This window comes from Battus philenor, unplaced genomic scaffold (genome assembly GCF_028537555.1).
Source record: "Battus philenor isolate CCGP_79_NKW_IND1 unplaced genomic scaffold, ilBatPhil1.0.hap1 SCAF_2, whole genome shotgun sequence".
NCBI classification, from domain to species: domain Eukaryota; kingdom Metazoa; phylum Arthropoda; class Insecta; order Lepidoptera; family Papilionidae; genus Battus; species Battus philenor.
Window position 1 is genome coordinate 1,240,891 of NW_027181682.1, and position 20,820 is coordinate 1,261,710.

The 20,820-nt window shown below is 37.9% G+C and overlaps 1 protein-coding gene across 1 annotated transcript; it reads right to left on the reverse strand.

Annotated features, from left to right (window-relative positions):
- Positions 1-82: 82 nt before the first annotated feature.
- On the reverse strand, positions 83-19,891 carry Cog4 (conserved oligomeric Golgi complex subunit 4). The gene is made up of 14 exons (XM_068765255.1): positions 19,736-19,891; positions 19,283-19,480; positions 17,891-17,993; positions 16,813-16,945; positions 16,122-16,242; positions 15,318-15,500; positions 14,352-14,519; positions 7,040-7,167; positions 6,367-6,477; positions 4,158-4,359; positions 3,083-3,341; positions 2,177-2,340; positions 1,658-1,860; positions 83-150 (listed from the first exon to the last, which is right to left on the reverse strand). Exons 1-14 carry the CDS (start codon positions 19,820-19,822, stop codon positions 108-110), a joined length of 2,103 nt encoding a protein of 700 aa, XP_068621356.1. The 5' UTR covers positions 19,823-19,891; the 3' UTR covers positions 83-107.
- Between the last annotated feature and the right edge of the window lie 929 nt (positions 19,892-20,820).

The following is a 20,820-nucleotide window of genomic DNA, read 5'->3' on the forward strand; positions in this document are numbered from 1 at the left end:
CATAAATATTAATAAATAAAACACCATATACATTGAAACACTATATTTAATTATTTAACACCATTTATTATATATATATTATATAACGCGGGTAGATTAAATATAAATTAAAGTTTCAATCGCTTTATTTCCTCCATCTTGAAGTCGTTTCTGAAATCATTAAATATTTTTAGAGATTATTTCAATTATATTTATCAAGATGAGAGAGAAGAATTATAGTCGGACAAGAATATTAACAGAGTTGTATTTACGGAACCGCAAAAGAAGTAGAAGTAGAAGTATACGGAATATAAGATGGGAGTATGATATTAAGAAAATGCGGATCTAAATGGAAGAAAAGAATGGAATGAAAATGTTTAAAGAAGGTTTTTGTCGAAAGATTTTTTTTTTTTTTTTTGTCGAAGCTGAAAAGATTTAAAGACAGGACTTGGAGCCTTTAAGAGTAGAGTGAACAGGTTTTTTTTGGATGGGCGTGTACCATCTTCGTCTTCATTTAGACTTTCCATCAGGTGAGATGGAAGACAAACACCTATTCCATTACAACTACATGAAAAAAGACAGTTTGCCGATATTTAGATGTCTTTATAATGGTTTTATTATTGGGACCTCTTGTAAATACACCAATACCACGCTTTCCGTCGTTTCGTTTTGCGTTTTTTTTCGAAGTTGCGTCGCTGCTTAATTAGTACTGATTTTCACTGTGCGTCGTTAGATATTCGAGGTTGCGATGTTTCGGGTTAGTCTTTTATTTTTTTTTTACAATTTTCTACTTTTTCCTAAAAGATGCCAACACTTTTGTTTCTAATTGCGCCATGCCATCAAAACACGGGGATTCCCTTTCTAACTAAAAATCAACGCAATATGAATACAGTTTTATTTTCACTTTGTTTTGCTAATTTTAAGAGTTCAGTTTCAATTACGTAGTGTTGTGCTTCTTTTAAAAGATAATAATAAATTTGTGTAAATTTTTACGTGTTGTTTCTGGTTACAAAAAAGGTAAACATTATTCCAAAATTTATTTATTGGCAGAGTTGTATTATTTTTGTTTTTTAAATGTTTGCTTTGTTCAATTTTCTTTTTAAAAAGTAGTATTTTCGTGCCCCTGGAACCTATCTTCGATCTTTACATGGTTTGCTATACAAAATCCTTATTCACTTTGCGGCATTTTAATTTGCGTCGTGTTTTTTTGGAACGTAACCACCACGCAAAGTGAGGTATTGGTGTATGGGCCCAGACTTTATTATTCAGAGTAAAAAAAACTGAGTTTTAGTTTTTATTACTTCTTTTACACTTTTCTTCATTCACTAATGTTATCATCCTTTCATCACTCATCCTTCTTAAAATTACCAAAATATTACAGACACAATACAATTTGCTTATATTTGTTTATTTATGTATTATATTTTGATTGTCTCTTTTGTGATTTTACCTTCTGATTTTATAAATTTGATTAACTATAATTGTTACTTCTATTAATTCTATTCCATATTTAGTTTTATTATTATTATTATAATCTAAATCAGTATTTAATATCCTTTTATGTGCTATGCCCCACCTTAGCCTTTCTAAATATCTTATTGATGATGAATATTCACAGGAGAAAAAAAGAAAGAGCTTGCGTATATGTTAAGGAATGTAGATAATGATATGTAAGTACCTGCGTGAGAGAACATCACGAGCATCAGCAGGAGACAGCCTCGCGGCGGGTCGGAGGGCGTCGGGCGCGTGGGACACTCGCTCGAGCGCTAGCAGCGCCCCCACCTGCGTGAGCCGAGCGCAGCGCTCGCGAGCGCCCCCTGCGTTGCTCCCCGCCCACGCGGCCAACCTACGGGCGCGTCGCTCCACAGCTAGACCGCCAGCCTACACGCACGCATCACAATTAATCCCATTCTTACCAAAATATACAGGGTGATTTACATGGATGCCTATTTCCAATCATACTGCATAAAGTGATCACTATGAAATATGTAGCACTAACTTAGAAATGTTAGGAACCTTCTTGCTGTATAGTCATTACGTTATTTATTCTTTCAGACATTGATTTTTGTATAGAAACCCCTTTAAAATTTTGACACTTATAAGTAATCACTTTGTACAAAGGCGATAGACTGCCAGCGCCATCTATCTGTTGCGTCTACGATTACGTCTTGGTTGCCATGCCCATGAAGCAACTCACCCGGTCGTAGTGCTGCCGCAGTATGAGGAGCTCAGCGCGCGCTGCCAGGTCCGTGAGCACAGCTGCCAGCAGCTCGTCGGCTGCACCTGGCAGCGCAGTGCGGGCTGCCTCCGCTAGCACCTCCAGCGCACCTGGTAGCGCGCTAGCCTCCTCTTCCATATCCTCTGCAACAAGCACAATTACCATGAACCGATTGTTTATTTGTCGCATCTTCTACCGCTAATCCTCTCACTTCTCCGCCCTCCCACTAGCGCCCTCACTTCACATGCTGTAATTGACTTTTCCCTCTTTAAACCAACCGCCCTCTCAAATCAAAATCCTTTCATTATATCGTAGTATCTCTCCATCACTCTCTCACCTATCATCAATACTTGTGGAACCACAAGGCTCAGATTTGAAATTCACCAGAAATAATCTTTCCTCAACATTTGACGTCCACAAAAAGAATTTTCGTCGGTATAAATTCAACATAGCCTTGTCCTCTCCCTACTGGGCAGGGAATCTTGAATATTTAGAGAATTTAGCTCGACCCTCCATGGAGGATTTGGGCAAATGGGCTCCTGAAGGTACCTCGGACTGTCACTTGTATCGCTTTCAGCATTCCAGTTCACGGGCTAACTTCGGCTAGATAGGTTTCACAATATGATCTTCTGGTAATACCATGTTATATTTAAAAACTTAGACCAGCTGATAATGATGATTTATTGAATTTTTAACGCGAAATAACTATATGCGAGCAGTTAGCTTAGGCTATATATACGAACGTATGTGCCTAAGATCTCTCTAGAGGGGTGGGGGGGCTTTGAGGTTGTCATTAATTATTTACAGCATTTTAACTACAAACCATAGGTGAGTTGATTAATTCAGGTCGTATATGTATAGTGTATGTAGACAATTGGTGCTCACCGAGGTCATCACCATCGTCGGAGGCGGTGAGATGGTGTGCCCATGCGTGGGCACGCGGTTGTAACGCTGCCCGCAATGCGGTCAGACCCACATGCCGCGCGTGTCGGAAGGCAGCAGCTGCGCCTGCCAGCCCTGCAGCGCACGAACGCAGTTTTGCCAGCTCTGCGGTACCGCGGCACTGTCCCGCGCACAACGACACCGCCTCGCTCGCCAGACGTTCAGCAAACTCCGCTCCTGATTCCGCTTCGTTTATGTACTCCTAGTACCAACAAAGTACAAGCTCAATATTAACGCATGTTACCTTAACTTTTTGTGTACAGTAATACCCCGCTTTACGCGAGGGATACGTTCCAAAAAAAATCGCGTTAACTGAAATTCGCGTATAACGAGGTTTATGATTAAACATAGTCAAAAATTTTTACAAAAAAAAATACAAATCATTTTAATCAATCACTTTAATTCTAGGAACACTATGCAATACATAATCTTATTTTTTTACGGAAAAATACATCTATTGTCTTTTGGGTAACGTTTCACCATAGAGAAGTTGATGACTACATTATATTTATACGCACTCTTTCGCGTAATTCGAGGCATTTGAGCGCGAAATTTGCAATTCGCGTTATAGTGAAACCGCGTATAACGGGGTCGCGTAAAGCGGGGTATTACTGTAGTTCATTCGCGTTAAGAAAACCGCAAATCTTCGCCATTAGACTTGGACATGAAACAGTCACTGTGTTTAGATACATCAATGGTGAACAATTACTACTTATATAGGAGACTGCAGTGACTAAAGGTATATTATGTAGAGAATGTAATAGAGTTATATAGAGTTGAGAATTTGAAACACGTGTTGAGTGATTTAACGGTGGCAGTTGTGTAATTCGCATTGTTTGCCGCATACGCATTTATCAGCGGGCTGTCGGGCGGTGCACTTTGTTGCACGATTACCACTGCATATGCGGAAGTGGCTAAATATCGGTCCTTTTCTTACTTAGGATGGACTTCCGCAAGGTAACGCCTAATTCCATTAAATATGTGAATTATACAGTTATAAGTTGTAATTAAAATTGACCAGGTAGAGTGCCCGCTGTGAATCCAGGTCGCGGTTGTGTTTGGGCGCGGTGTCTTGGGGCGGCGGCGGTAGCGGTAGCGGCTCGTGGGGCGGGGTGGCGAGCTTGCGTCGCAGCCAGCCGCCCGCGCACCGCTCCAGTGCTGACGCCGCCTCGTTCAGCACCGCACATGCGCCATCCACGCTGCCTGTTGTTATACTGCGCCTGATAACATCAAACCAAGAGAACCAACTGTTGAAAAGTGGAAGCTTATTGCATACTATCTTCATATATATTTTTTGGGGGGAAATCTTCTGGATGCTCAAGATGCCTCTGAGGAAAGAATAAGGTTATATGGGATTCCTACCCACCAAAACCTCCTCGCTGATCACCTTCTGTGCGATATGAGAAACCACAGTATCTCCCAGTCATGGATCATCACGCTATCTTCCCTCGCGCGTCGCTATTTTAGATATTTAATGGAATCAGGCGTTACCTCGCGGAAGTCCATCCTAAGTAAGAAAAGGATGAATATTTAGCCACTTGCACAATGCACAATGCGTCACTCTGGACTCTGTGTTTGGCACTAATCGGTGTGACGTGGCTCCTGGGGGTGCCCCGTGGAGGGGTGAGGCGCGTGTTGAGTGATTTGGCGGTGGCGGTTGTGTGATTCGCATTGTTTGCCGCATACGCATTTATCAGCGGACTAGCGGGCGGTGCATTTCATTGCACGACTACCACTGCATGTGCGGAAGTGGCTAAATATTCATCCTTTTCTTACTCGCTATTTTAGATAGCCCGTCCCAGGATATGCGTAGTCCAAGCTACTCCCGAAACCCTCGTGGTGCTGTCACGACGGTTTGAGACCACATCGATGCTTCCTCCACCTGAGTCGCTGAAGCTCATATTTGCAGTTCTATTAACTGAACTATCGAACGTTCACTACTGAATACAGGCCTCTCTTACAGGTGGCTTATGCCGTGATCGCGATTTTACAATCTATAACATATCTACTCACTAAAACTTATAATTATTCTCTTTAACTTACACTTACACTTTTATAATTAATAAATAAGCATCCATAAGTCTCATACGAGCTGATGGTCACCCACTGTAAGGCATATGCTTTCCATCGCAACGATGCGACTTCTCGCTACCTTGACTCCTCGGTCCATCCAATGGTGAGACTATCCACTGGCCTCGTGGTCACGACTTGATAGTACGTTGCATGTTCATGCAACGATGTTCTCCTTCTACTGCCACTTCAGATTCATCATTATCATCATCTCTTCATCTGTGATGTAATCTCGTAGCGAATATATATATATATATATAGATCTCCGAATGCGGGACAGTGGGCTACCAGGTGGACCACGGTCTGGTCCTCGCCCGGTTCACAGAAGCACGAGGGGTCCTCCTTGAGCTTAAACCGGTGAAGGTACTCGGAGAATCCATCATGATCAGCTCAAGTCGAAGATCAGGCTGCTCTACAGCATGCTAATGGTTAAGTCACTGGATTTAGGAAAAACAAGACCACGTGGGCACCTACCTGTTGACCTGATCAAATCAAATTAATTACTGTACTCTATTACCACTTCCTTGAGGAAAGAAGACGCTGTGATACTATGGAAAGAGCTTTCGTCCATTTCGAAATGGCATTTTAACCCTTAAATGCATAATGATGTAAAACTGCAACATACCACTTAAACGTAAAATGAATACTACACTTAAGAATAAATGCATAGTGTTGTATATCTGCAACATAAGTTTTTTAAAAAAAGTAAGTATTAAAAATATTATATACATTTTTTTCCCTGCATTTTAGTGTACTTATTAGCAAGACATTTTTTTTTAAAAAGTATAAATAAAAGTCGTGCATTTAAGGGTTAAGACTAAAATTGGAGCATAAAACGCGGAGCATAAACAACTGTGATTAACTTACCTAGTAAATAAGATTTGTAAAAAATAAGGGGACGAAAGAAAGAGGAATTGAGTAAAAGGGCATAAAAGAATAGAAATGTAACATGATAGACAGAAAAGAATGAAAGATAATAAGATGAATGACAGATGAGCATGGAAATAAAAAAAACTTATGTGAATAATATATGTAAAAAAGGTCCCAGTCCTAAACCAGATAGGGGTACGAGAGGCCCCCAATAACGGGGGTCATAAAAAAAAAAAAAAAAATTGGAGCATCCCTTATAAGATGTTTCAACATATGGAATGACGCACCTTATGACCTTCCTGGCGATGAAGAACACGTCGTCCACCAAGCTGGAGGGTCCGCCGCTTTGCGTGTTCGACAGCTTTAGAGCTTTGTTAATGCTCTCTTCGAGGAAGAACCTTGAAAAATTTTATAAATCATTCCATATTTTTGTTAATTTCATTAAAGTATCACATAATAGATTAAAACTGTAACAAATGATTTTTGAATATATTTTTATGTTTACTGATAGACTATTTATACATATTTTTATCCACTTAATTCAAAACAGATTGAATTGATGCCAAATGTTGATAATTTATTATTAAAGCATCAGGTTCATCCTTCTCACTAAAAATATTTGCTTATTGCTTATATTATTTTATTTATAGATTATTTTATGTCTATTTAATGTTACGTATATTTTACGTAACAGATACAAAATTTTATTTTGAGTAGTTTTAATTTAAATTCAATTAATAAATGTATTAATTAACATGTATGTCACTTTAAGTTTTTAACACAAAACTTCACTACAGTTAGAAATTTACAGCAAATCAATATCAGGTAAGTAGGGGGTCTATCCAACACGGAAAAACATGGCAAGGGGTCTACGACACAAAAAAGTTTGGGGAACTCTGCTTTAAGCCATCTCAGGTAACACATTGGTAAAATAAGGTAGTACAAATGTCCAGTGCCCACCTTTCCAATTCCAGATAATGACTTAGTATATCCTGGGCGGTTCGCATGAGGTCACTGTCTACGATGATCTTCTCAACAGCCTCCACGCAAGCCTTCTTTTCCGCTTCCGGTAAGTTAACCGTGTCTGACTGCGGGTATACTTAAATTTCACTTATATACATGGTGATTGGTTATAGATGTAAAAGCCTTAAAGGGATGAATGTTTAGCTCATTTGTCATCACTAATGGTTTCAGAAATAATAAACTATGTAATGATGAAATAGTAAGAGATTCATAGTTTATATCGCACGATAGACATCACGTCGTGTTCTACAACCACGTTGCGTTGCTAGATCTCATTATAAAGTGCCGATACCTAAACCTTATACTTGTAACTATATTTAATGGAATCAGGCGTTACCTCGCGGAAGTCCATCCTAAGTAAGAAAAGGACCAATATTCGAACTCTGTGTTTGGCACTAATCGGTGTAACATAACTCCTGAAGATGCCCCGTGGAGGGGTGAAACACGTGTTGAGTAATTTAGGGGTGGTGGTTGTGTGATTCGCATTGTTTGCCGCATACGAATTTATCAGCGGGCTGGCGGGCGGTGCATTTTATTGCACGACTACCACTGCGTGTGCGGAAGTGGCTAAATATTGATCCTTTTCTTACTTGTAATTATATTGGTTACACTGCTGTAACATCGTGGACTTGCCTGTTTCATTTGTAATCCCGCATTACACGTAGTAAAAATAATTATTGTTTACTATCTGCCCCTTCAGAGTTTATATGTCTGCATTTCAATACAATAATAAATACATTTAAAAACTTTTAAGTTAAACGGTTTTTTGATACCCATATTGTGGTGGTTGTGAAAAAATATGTACCTAGTCCGCCATATTGGAACGGCGTCCATCTTGAATTTTAAATTTTGACATAATCATCGCGTTTTACTAGTGTAGCCCTTTCATTTGATACCCATATTGTTGGAGTTAAGGAAAAATATGTAATCCGCCATTTTGTATCGGCGGCCATCTTAGATTTATAATGTTATTGATTTTATTATATTGTATTGTCATCTAAATTAAATGTGTGTACCAAATTTCAGATCAATCTGACAACGGGTAGGTGTTTAAATTTTAATGTCTAATTTTGACCCAAATTATAAACAAATAAATTCTGTACGGGTCGAACTAAATAAAACCGTGTAATAAAGTAATGTAACATATTTAAAAGTAGCAATATTATACAGGATGTAAAAGCTTAAAAAATTTGGTGAAAAATGAGCTATACATATACAATCATTCTGTATATCTGGTAAAAAGGAGCTAATCAAGTTTGCTTGCAACTAAAAAAGTAACTAGATGTTAACTTAGCCACGCACATTATCAATTAAATTAGAAAGTCGTGTTCACATTGACCAGTTGAACATTGATTTTACGATCGCTTCCAATTTCCTTGAGATTATATATAGATATATGTATATATATATATATACACATATATACACACACGCAAATATATATATATATATATTATAATAAAACGCCGGTTGTGAGATTCGAACAGAACTAACTTTTTATTTACGTTCAGAAACATACCTACATTTCAGTTTATAACAATGACGGTAGGAACACTATACAATCTATGTTCCAATAGATGGCGGTATATGTATATTAATTAATGATTATTTGTATATAATTTCAACACCCCCACTATATCAAATAATCACATAATGACAATATGTCAACTGAACTTGGATCTATTTTGCAACTACACCTAATACATTCATAAAAGTGTGATGCTTTTTAGAACACAAACTCTTTGTGAGCATATCAGCAGGCATATTAGCTGTCGACAAATATTTTAATTGAATAATATTATTGGAAACACATTCTCTAGTAAAGTGATATTTCACGTCAATGTGTTTAGACCTATTATGAAACACAGGATTTATTGACAGCTTCTGTGCACTCTGATTGTCATTGTATAAACACAAACTATATATTTTATTTGTTATTTCAAACTGTAAAGCCCGCAAATAAATGGCTTCTTTACAAGACTCTGAGATAGCCATGTACTCAGCTTCACAACTTGATAGAGCCACAGTTTTCTGTTTCTTGCATTGCCAAGATATTATACCATTGGCAAGTACAAAACAAAACCCAGTATAAGACCGTCTATCCAAACGATTGTTTGCCCAATCAGCATCAACAAAACCTTTTATCTCAGAACTTCCATTTGCACAATATTTTATACCATAGTTTATAGTCCCTTTTAAATATTTTAAAACCCTTTTAGCATAACCCCAATGCTCACTAGTGTGACAATGATTAAATTGACTTAAATAGCTAACCGCATAAGTTATGTCTGGTCTAGTTAAAACAGATAGATACATCAAGCTCCCTATGAGCTGTTGATAAGGTACTTGGTTATTAATATTTTGTTTGTCTTTCACACTTAATTTACTCTCCATAGGTGTATCAACAGCCTTACAATCTGTCATATTAAACTTTCTTAACAAGGTATTAATATAATTCTCTTGACTTAAAGTTACTGACTTATTTAATTTGTCAAAATTAACGTTCATTCCCAAACATTGTTTTACTTGACCTAAATCTTTAATTTGAAATTGATTTGACAATACATTCTTAAGTTCTTCAGTTTCTCTCTTACAATTTGAGAATATAAAAAAGTCATCGACATATACTGTAACAATAGTCTTAAAATTATCATCATTTTTTATATACATGCATGGTTCCAACTTTGATTTACAATAACCTATTTTTAACAAACAACTGTCTACCTTCTTATTCCAGGCCCTTGAAGCCTGTTTCAGACCATAGATGGCCTTATTTAATTTTAATATTTTATTAGAGCTACCAGCAACATCATAATAATCTGGTTTTTGCATATAAATAGTTTCCTCCAAATCACCATTGAGAAATGCAGTTTTTACATCTAGATGTGTAACATGAAGTTCCAATAGTACTGACAATGAAAACAATAGTCGTAGGGTAGTATGTCTAACAACAGGTGAAAATGTCTCCGTGTAATCTACCCCATACTTTTGAGAAAAACCCTTGGCAACTAGCCTGGCACGATATCTTACATTGTTCTCACTGTCACACTTCTTACGCAAAACCCATCTACATTGCACTATGGTTTTGTCTCTAGGCATATCAACAAGTTCCCACGCATTGTTACTATCAAAGCATTGTAACTCATCACGAATAGCCTCTAACCATTGCTCTTTTTCAGGTCCTTTTAGAGCCTCATCAAGCGAAATTTCACTATTATCTTCTATATTATGACCGATGCAAGCATTAGAAAGCCCATACCTGTCAGGTTGTCGTCTCTGCCTACATGCAACATCTCTTCTACCGACACTTACAATACTTTCCATAGAGCTATCGGAAGAGTCCTCTTCTGGTACATATGTCTCATCAAGGATATCTTCATTTTCAGAGCAATCTGAAAAAACCCCCACTGAATCTTCATATACCTCTAAGGAGTCTGCAGGTATTTCTTGGATTGGAACAGAAACTTCATCAGCTACTAGTGGTTTTTCAACAATGATGACATCTCTGCTGGTTGTAATCTGCTTAGTTTTCAGATTGTAAACACGGTATCCTTTCACATCATCTGGATATCCTACAAGAATTCCTCTTTCAGCCTTTTTATCCCATTTCATTCTTTTTTCCTTAGGAATATGTTTCATCACAATGCTCCCAAAAACTCTCAAATGGCTAATGTCTGGCTTTTCTTGTGTCCATAACTCGAATGGAGTCTTCCCATTTAGAGTTGATGACACAGTCCTGTTTTGTAAATAGACTGCAGTGTTAGATGCTTCAGCCCAAAATTGTTCATCAAGTCTAGCATCAAATAATAAACATCTAGCTTTCTCTACTACAGTACGATTAAAGCGCTCTGCCAAGCCATTCTGTTCGGGCGTGTAAGGATTACTTCTTTGATGAATTATCCCAGAATACTTGAGATGATCATCAAATTCTTTATTACAGAATTCTCTACCATTATCGCTTCTTAAAATTTTAATTTTCTTGTTAAGTTGGTTTTCTACAAGAATTTTATATCTTTTAAAACAACTAAAAGCTTCACTTTTGTTTCTCATAAAATAGATGTATATCATGCGGCTATAATCATCAACAAATAATATAAAATATTTGGATCCTCCAATCGAAGCATTGAACGGTCCACATACATCTGTATGAACAGTATGCAGAAGTTCTTTACTTCTATAGCCATTCTGTGGAAAAGGTAAGCGGCTTTGCTTACCTTCACAACACACCCTACAAGACAATTTTGAAATATTTGCCTTTTTATCTAGTGTGATTCCTTCCACTGCATTCTCCATTCTATTTAGATAGTTGCTATTGACATGGCCAAGCCTGCGATGCCAAATATCGCTCGAATTCATCATAGCTGCCATCACTACTTCAGGCATTATTAGCTTGTAGACACCATTTAGTAATGTAGCAGTACCAACTAATTCACCACATTTATTGTAAATCTCACAGCCACTGTTGTTAAACAGTACTCTATTGCCTTTAGCAATTAGTTGACTCACAGAAATTAGGTTAGTGGTCAAACTAGGAACACACAATACACCTTCAACAACTATATCATACTCGCAGTTATCTGTTAAGGTTGTTATCGATACGTCACCAGAACATTTTACTGGCACCTTTTCTTTATTCGCGACCACAATTTCTTTGATCGAATGCTCAACAGAAACATTTGTGAGCCAGTGTTCATTGGCGGTTAAATGTGCACTCGCTCCGGAGTCAATATACCAGTCATTTTTGGAGAAGGCACCATTTAAAAATACAGCACTAAATGCGTTTGATTGTTTACGTTTACAAGACTTGTTATTTTCTGAATCTTTATCGGAACTGGTGCACTGATTGCGATAATGTCCTGTTTGTTTGCACTTATAGCATTTTACAACGTTCAATTTTGACTTTGACCTTCTGGTGAAACCCGAATCATCAAACAAATTTTTGAGTTTCTCCCATAACTCTTTAGTAGTCTTAGATTCTTTTATATGTACATAAAGAGATGGATCAATAGTTAAAATCAGTTTCGCCTTAGTTTTTAAGTCGGCTGCGGCTTCTTCGGGTTTAGTAACTTTGATGTAATCAAAAGTTCCCTCCAACACGAGAAAATTCTCCGCTGCGAAAGCCCACTCTGTGTAGTTCTCCCGACCTTTCAGCTTAGGCACGTTCACGATATAGCTATTTGCCATTTTTAATTTTTAACTATATAACAACTCACAGTTCATAAAACGTATAGTTCTCAATCTGCGAAGACTAATCGGCACGCTTGTGCAAGTCTTTTCGCGAGAAAAACAGTTTATTTTATAACTCGACTGGGCCCATAACCTATAATAAAACGCCGGTTGTGAGATTCGAACAGAACTAACTTTTTATTTACGTTCAGAAACATACCTACATTTCAGTTTATAACAATGACGGTAGGAACACTATACAATCTATGTTCCAATAGATGGCGGTATATGTATATTAATTAATGATTATTTGTATATAATTTCAACATATATATATATATATATATATATATATATATATATATACACGTATACATATATATTTATATATATATAATTTATTATTATGAGGGATGCTCAAAGGAAAACATTCGAATTTATTTCTAAAACCAACTAACCTAATTTAACAACACAATAACCATCATTTGTCAATGTCAATCGTTCCATGATTCTATTCTGTTGCCATTTCTCTCTCTCTCTCTCATACACACACACACATATACATATGTATACATACACACACACATATATATATACATGTATACTTACAGGGACGGAGGAGTACAAAGTCACCGGAGGCGTCCCACAGGGGTCAGTACTAGGGCCACTTTTGTGGAACGCTATGTACGATGGACTCCTAAAGAAACATCTACCCAGCGAAACTAAACTCGTCGCATTCGCTGATGATCTAGCAGTCGTTATAGTAGCGAAACACGTCGAAGAAGTGAAGTGGGCATTTGAACGATCCCTCCAAGTAATCACCCTGTGGATGAGGTCAGTCGGACTAGAACTGGCTGAGCAGAAGACGGAAGCAGTGCTCATTACTGGCAGGAGAGTTGCGGAGACCATCACACTCAATGTCGGCAGCTGTGAAATCGCAACTCAACCAGCTATACGGTACCTAGGAGTAATGATCGACCATAGGCTAAACTTTAAAGATCAGGCTGAGAGAGCAGCAGCGAAAGCGTCTCTGGTGACAGCTAAACTCTGCCGACTCATGCCTAATGTCGGAGGTCCCAAGCAAAACAGAAGGAAGTTATTAGCGTCGGTGACTACGTCAGTGCTTATGTACGGAGTACCCATATGGTCCGACGCACTGAGCAAACAGGAGTCCCGACAGAAAGTCGCCTCTGTTTATAGAGTCAGCACTCTACGGGTAGCTAGCGCCTTTCGTACAGTATCGGAGGATGCAGCATGCGTGATAGCAGGTATGGTTCCTGTTGCGCTTCTTGCAGACGAAAGAACTGATCTGTACCGTAGCAAAAAAAGCAAATCAGACCCAACTTCAGCTGAACTTAGAATTCGGGGAAGACTGAAAAGCTTGCAACAGTGGCAATCGTCCTGGGATAAGTCGACGAAAGGAAAATGGACGCGTAAGCTAATACCAAACCTAGAGCCATGGGTGAACCGAGATCATGGAGAGTTGAACTACTACCTGACTCAGATGATATCCGGCCACGGATGTTACCGAGCGTATCTCCATAGGTTCAAATACGAAGATTCCCCTGACTGTCCTAATTGTGTAGGAATGATTGTAGATGCAGAGCATGTCTTTTTCGTCTGCCCCCGATTTAACGAAGCCAGGAGGTCTTGGGAAGAAGGTGTAGGATGCAAAATCTATCCTGAAACTCTGATAGCTACAATGCTATCCTCGCCTTCGGCCTGGGAACTTACGAGCGCGTACTGTACGACGGTGCTGAAGGAGTTGCGAAAAATAGAGCAGGAGCGGAGGAAGTTGGCCCGAACAGCCACTCTATCAGAGAAAGCTGCGGCTAAATCCCCCCCGCGAAGTAATGCCTAACGGCCATGCCGTGGGGACCAGGGATACCGAAGAGAGAGGATTGTTTTTAGTCGGTATTGATCTAGATCGAGTCCGACATACGGGGCACCAACATCAGGCCCTATGATACGTAAAAGTATTTTTAAACCTCTATAAAAAAAAACATGTATACTTATGTATATATGTAAACATATATATATATAACACTGCAGGAATGGGGGGAATCTATCGTTTTGACAGTACCTCGATGTTGCGTCGGAGGAAAGAGAAGTAGAGCTGTAGCCTGGAGTGCGCAAGGGCCAGCTCGTTGAGGGCCGGCTCCGCGGACAGCGCGGCGCCTTGGGGGGCTCCACTGCCCAGGTCTCTGGCGGTCACCAGCGCGTAGTACACGCGCCGAGCGCCCGTACACACCTGCACCGTACCACATATGTGCCCATAGAGTAATATGATTGCCATTAACATCAAATTTATTCCTCATCATGGTATAGTTCTTATAATGAAGTTACGTGGTTTCCAAGACCAAAGAACCCAGAACAAACTCATCAGATGTTAAACTAACTGATTTTTTTTTTCAAAATCAAAATATTATTTAACTCCCCGCATCCAGTTATTCCTCGGAACCTGGACTATACCGTCAGTCCACCCTGTGGGAGCTTACCCACGCCGATCCAGAGTCATCATCATATCAACCGATAGAAGTTCGCTGCAAAGCCTTTACCAAAGATCGATGACCGGTCTTACGCTGCCCGAATCCAGTAACATTTCGCGACCTGGACTATATCATCCTTCCACCCAGTGGGGCCTCGCCCACTCTGATCCGGAACCATCATCAACATCATCATATCAATCTTACAGACGTCTAATACTAGGGATAGGCCTCCCCCAACATCCACACGATGACCTGTCTTATACTCCCGCACCCTGGAACTTCTGCAACCTTGACTATATCGTCGGTTCACGTAGTGGGGGGGTGTATCGCTGCCTCTACCAGGTCTTGGTCGCCATTTAGAAACCTTTCGACCCATACAAACAGAAAACGGCTTAATATTGCAAGTTTTCCATTAGATCAGGGGTATGCAACCTTTTTAAACATCGGCTCAATTTTAATTTTAAAACTTTTCAGCGGGCCTCAAATATTAATAACTAATAAGACTATATTTTTAATAAATATGAGTAATGAATCTAAGTAGAATGCTTTGAAAATCTTACCACGGGCTGCAGATGTCGGAGGGCTTGTGGAAGGTAGGAAGGCACGTCCGTCATGAGGGAGCGCGCTCGCTGCACTGCCGCGGCTCCTGCCTCCAAGACACGAGTGAGGGCGTCCGCGTGCGCTGCCTCCGCCCCTCCAGCTACACCCTCCGTCGCGCTCGCCTTGCGGATCTTGGACTCCGACTACAACAGTATACACCAGTATTTTTCAACCTTCTTTCTGACATATCTCACCTTAGCCTTTCTAAAAGTGTTGAACTCGTGTGGAGTCCACTTTCGAATTGCCCCCATGTGGAGCGTGGGCTCCATGTCTGGAAACACAGGTATACAGCATGCTCGGACATTCTTAAAGCATTTCTGGACTGGTGCATATTATCGCCTGCTCTTCTGTTTTTGGTGGACTCCGTTCCGTTGTGTTTCGCATTGTTTACCGCATGCGCATTTATCAGCGCACAGGCGGGCGGTGCACTTCATTGCACGACTACAGCTGCATAGCGGAAGTAGCTATATGTTAGTGCCTTTCTTAGTTAGGATGGACTTCCGCGAGGTAACGCCTGAATCTATTAGATAAATATAACATCATAATGCATATTTTATGCAAAAATTATTAAGAAATTAAGAAACGTAAATGTCTACAAATTATCAATACATTATTTTTTACATAAATGACAGAAAATTAGTTACATATACAAAAAAAAGTCATCGTCTCTTTATATTTTTAACACCTAGAAGTTTTAACACCTATAAGCAATCACCCTGTATAAATAATGATATAAATATAACCACTTGGGAGGCGAAACACACCTGAATTGCAAGATATTTGGCAAGCAGTTCAACGCCCTCTTCAGTGCGACCGATTTGAGGAAACAGCTTGTACAGGCGTTCCACTGCAACGTCGTCTTCCTTACGAGCGGCTTCATCAAATCTGAGGAAATAAATACATAGTAAAACATGCAGCATGCCTAGGCCCTTCACAAGATGTACCGACAACATAACTAAGGTGACGGGAAGTCGCTGACCGATCGTTGACTTCCCGTGACCTTTGAAGTAGGCTGACCTCACAGTAGACTAGAAAAAGTCCCTGCAGCAAACTAAAACCTTGGAAACTCACACTATGAATAACAGATGGCGCAAAAGTAGTGTCATAATGTGAACGCGCCTTAATTTTTACAAATGGCGCCAAATGTCAGTGCGCTTTGACGTTTATGATGTAGATATATAGAGAAATAATTGTCAACAGGCAATGGAGTATATCTATATATGTACAAAATTTATTATGATGTTACTTTTGAACCATCTATTACATACTATGCACAATTCCCTTACGTCACTATGCTTTGACATATATGACGTAGATATATAGATATACTCTACTCTAAGATACATTCACATTATGACATTACTTTTGCGCCAACTGTTATGTAAATGTCAATGGGCAAACAATATATCAATGCCACAGAACACTATATAAATAAATTAAAATAAACTTCCTTACTTGCGGACTAGGTGTTCACGCAATGTCTTCGCAGCGCGTGCCATCTCAGTGTGAGTGTCGGGGGCTCCACGAGCTCGAGCAGCCTCCACGGACCCCGGTTCCATGCTGAGGTACCGAGCGACATGACGGGCACCTGATCACATATGTGATCCGAGATATCAGAAAAGAAGTGTCAATAATCATAGTCTTTCCAAGTTAGGCTTCGTTTTTTAAGTCAATATGTTTATATATATTTATATCATAGAAACACATACAATGTATGCTACTCGGAGACCAGGACTATATGAAACTAGCTTCAATGTTGGGTAATGATATGAAATTATAAACTAAATGAAATTATACCATCCAAATGTCTCTCAACTAATGTATTCTGTATTGTATCTATTGTATTGTAGTTTGAGTTTTTTTGAAGGCCTTGTTTATAGAGCCTCTAGTACCTCCCCAGCAATGGGCACACAAGGAACATTTTTAACAGTAATAATTTCCTCCGACATTTTCATTATTTATATTTTCATCTTTAATCCATCTCAATGTCATATACTCATTCTTTCATTCATCACAACTCTTTCATTCCTTTTCATTCATTATATGCCTTTCTTACCTTGCTCACTCCGTTGCCTTCTGTCCTGAATACCACAGATGTTACATATTTGTCTTGTTTTGTTTTATTTTGTACTTCCGAGCTTTTTTATTCATTTTTTTTGGGGGCAGAGGGGTACGACACTCTCTATTCATATTTCACAATCTCTTATATTGCAATTTTCTTCTGTTCATCACAATTTCCATCTTTTTTCACATTAAAATTGTCTCCCATACATCAACTTCCTTCCTTCACCTTTGTTTCTCTTACAGTTTTCTATATTATTACAGTTTGTTTATTAATCAGTAGTTTGAGGATAGGCTCCCTTGGGTACCATTTGTGTCAGGCTTGAGCCTACCCTAAATGGTTGGCAGTCACCCAATCCAGTGATATACATATATTAGAACAATCCCGGGGAACCCTTGAGCTTTTCTCCTTTTAAAGAAATGTTGAAAGTCCGTTACTATTGTATGTTATTTAAATAAATAATATATGCACCTGTCTCATAATCATGCGCTTTTATAGCAGCTTCCACACCAGCACTGCACACCTGGAGGTCAATCAAGTCATGTATGCGCCTTTGACATTCAGCAACTCGAGCCTAGAACAATACAAGTTTGTCAAACTATATAGTATAATCCCATATTCCTGCATCGGTAAATAATATCTACAAAAGATAGTGCACATTTACTCGAAGCCTCTGAAACTGGACTAAAACAATGTCACAGTAAAGATGCCTTATTTGTGCTTCCTTCATTTGCGTTTTACTATTCGCAAATCTAATAAGTACATAAATAATAAAAAAAGGGTTGGAATAAGTACCCAACCCAATATCCTTCGTAAATGCTGTCTAATGGAATATATTGTTAAACTCATAGCCCATTGGAGAAGAGGCTTTAGCAAGCACTATGGACATGTGATATTTAATTTGAAAAACCTTAGTAGAGATTTGAGAATGGCAAATAAACTTTGCAATTGCTTTATGAAGAATAATCCGTCTATGGATTGAAAATAAGACTGTTCCATAGGAGCCACTGTTCAAGGCTCAAGCCTTCAGATGTTCAAAAATTACAAATAAATTGATTTTATATATTATGTTTTTTATTGTCACCTATGAACTTTCTACAATCACATATAAATTATCATTCCATATTCATGGTTTCTGTATAAGAGACATTTATGGAACATATATCCCACAAATAAAGAGCTTTAGTTGAATTACATATTTGATAACTTTGTCTTTGTTTTATGGAGTGATAAACTAGATAAGATTAAACTATAGTATTATGGAGGTCATATACACTTGTCTAACACTGTAATAGCATTAAATGACTGATAACATAAAGTGAAAACATGAATAATTTTATCAAAATTGAATCATAAAATGTACCAGAAAATAAAAATAAAAAAGGGGGCCTTTTAATTCACAACAATTGTTTTTGTGGGTTTAAATAATGTTCTATTTTTAAACAAATTGAAACATATCTATTAAAACAATTGTGTATGTATACTACCCTTATTGATTGCATTAAAAAAAATTATTGCATGAACAACATTTTAATAAGTTTTTTATATAATAAATATTTTGCAAAAATTGGGCTGTAATACATCTTATAATAAATTATATTATATCTATCTACTTCTTTTGAGCCGATAGACACCTATGTAAGGCACAGGCCTTCTACAAAGATTGCCATGATGTTTGGTCTTGTGCTTCCTGCACCAGTGGCTTCACACAACTGTAACTATGTTGTCGGTGTCCCTAGTGAAGGCCTACTCACGCCATGCCTTCCAGCTGGTAGTCGCTCAAGAACCTTTAGGCCCATACATCTTTGTTTTTGAATCTGTCTATCAAATATAGATATTTAACTGAAGTAAAAAAATACTCACTCTTGCGAGATCCAATCGTCTTACTTTAGCGCTGACATCTGTTGCAAGTGCTGCTGTCTTCTCCACCATATCTGCCGCTATTTGGGCATCATTCTTCACTTCTCCAAGCTTAGTGTAAGCCTTGCTGGCTGTTTGCAGCCTACCTTCTAGAGCACTCGCTTTGGATAGTGCGTTAGATAGTGCTTTGTTTACTTCTAACTGTAATTATATTACAAATTATTTATATTTAGACTTAAATGCCTAAAAGATCCCTTACAACAAATGGGTTGTTTTGTTTTTGTATGTGTACTGATATCGTAATTATTCTAATGTAATATGTAATTACAATAAATAATACTCCCATCAATAATAAATTGCATAACGTGATGGGTACCTATGTAAAACGCTTAATTGTATAAAGTTCTAGGCAACGTCATCATGTTTTAAATATTTTATTAATGATACGTAACACACCTCTTCCTTTTCTATTTCATTTAAGGCTTTTTGGAAACCATCTTCCGTAGAAAGATCATATTTTTCCAATAAGAGTGAAATCGACATTATTTATTTTGTTTTGTACACAACTTCAACTTTTAAAAAATTATGACATTTCGGCACAGTTGTACACAATTCCCGAATTCATAAATGTCAGTGTCAATTTGACAGTTTTTGATGTCAATAATTTGGAAGTAAATAAAATGCGGGTAAATGAAGAATTTAATTTTATTTAAAAAAAGAAAATAATTGCAAATGTCGCCACAAAACAAGCCACTGATACGCAACTGATAACAACCCTTTATAATATTACTTCCGTGTGTGAAGCCATGTAATTCTGTCAATATAAGCATTCTATTATAGTGTTCAATGTTAACAGAATACATTTATATTAGAGAACACCACTCTACTCATAAAGATCTTGAGATTGTTAGACGTCAAATTGTAAAGAAATTTAAAAGTGTCTATACACATGGCTATTTTGAAATAAGTAATTTCTACTGTATTTTATAAAGTGGTAAACATGAACAAGATAATATTTTTTGACTTAAATGTAGGGTAAATAAAAAACCCATCTTCAGGATCTATTACATTAATATCAGATGTTTCGGTAAAATACAATAAATATTCGTCCTTAAACTTAAAACTATATTAAGGGCCCGAATCTTATGGAAAAAATATTTTATTTAGTCTTTTTTCCTGTGTTAACATTCTTAGTATTAATTTTCGGTAGTGGGGCCGTATGTTATTTATTTTTTTTAACAATATAAATCTGAAAATTCGCCAAGTTGTAGAGTAATAAAGTACAATTAACAGAAGAGAAAATATGTTTGATGTTTGTAAGAGAAAATATGTTCGCACGAAGCAAAGGACTGATGTGTTTATATATTTTTATCATGTGTTAGCCCATACTTAGTAGAATTTCACTAACAGATAAGAAAGATCATGAATTTTTGGAGTAAATTCTGCTCGGCGAAAACAGTATAGATTCTTCCTATCAAATATATTATCAGTTAAATAAAATAACGGACAAAAATGTAATTTGCACAGCGAAATTTGACAAT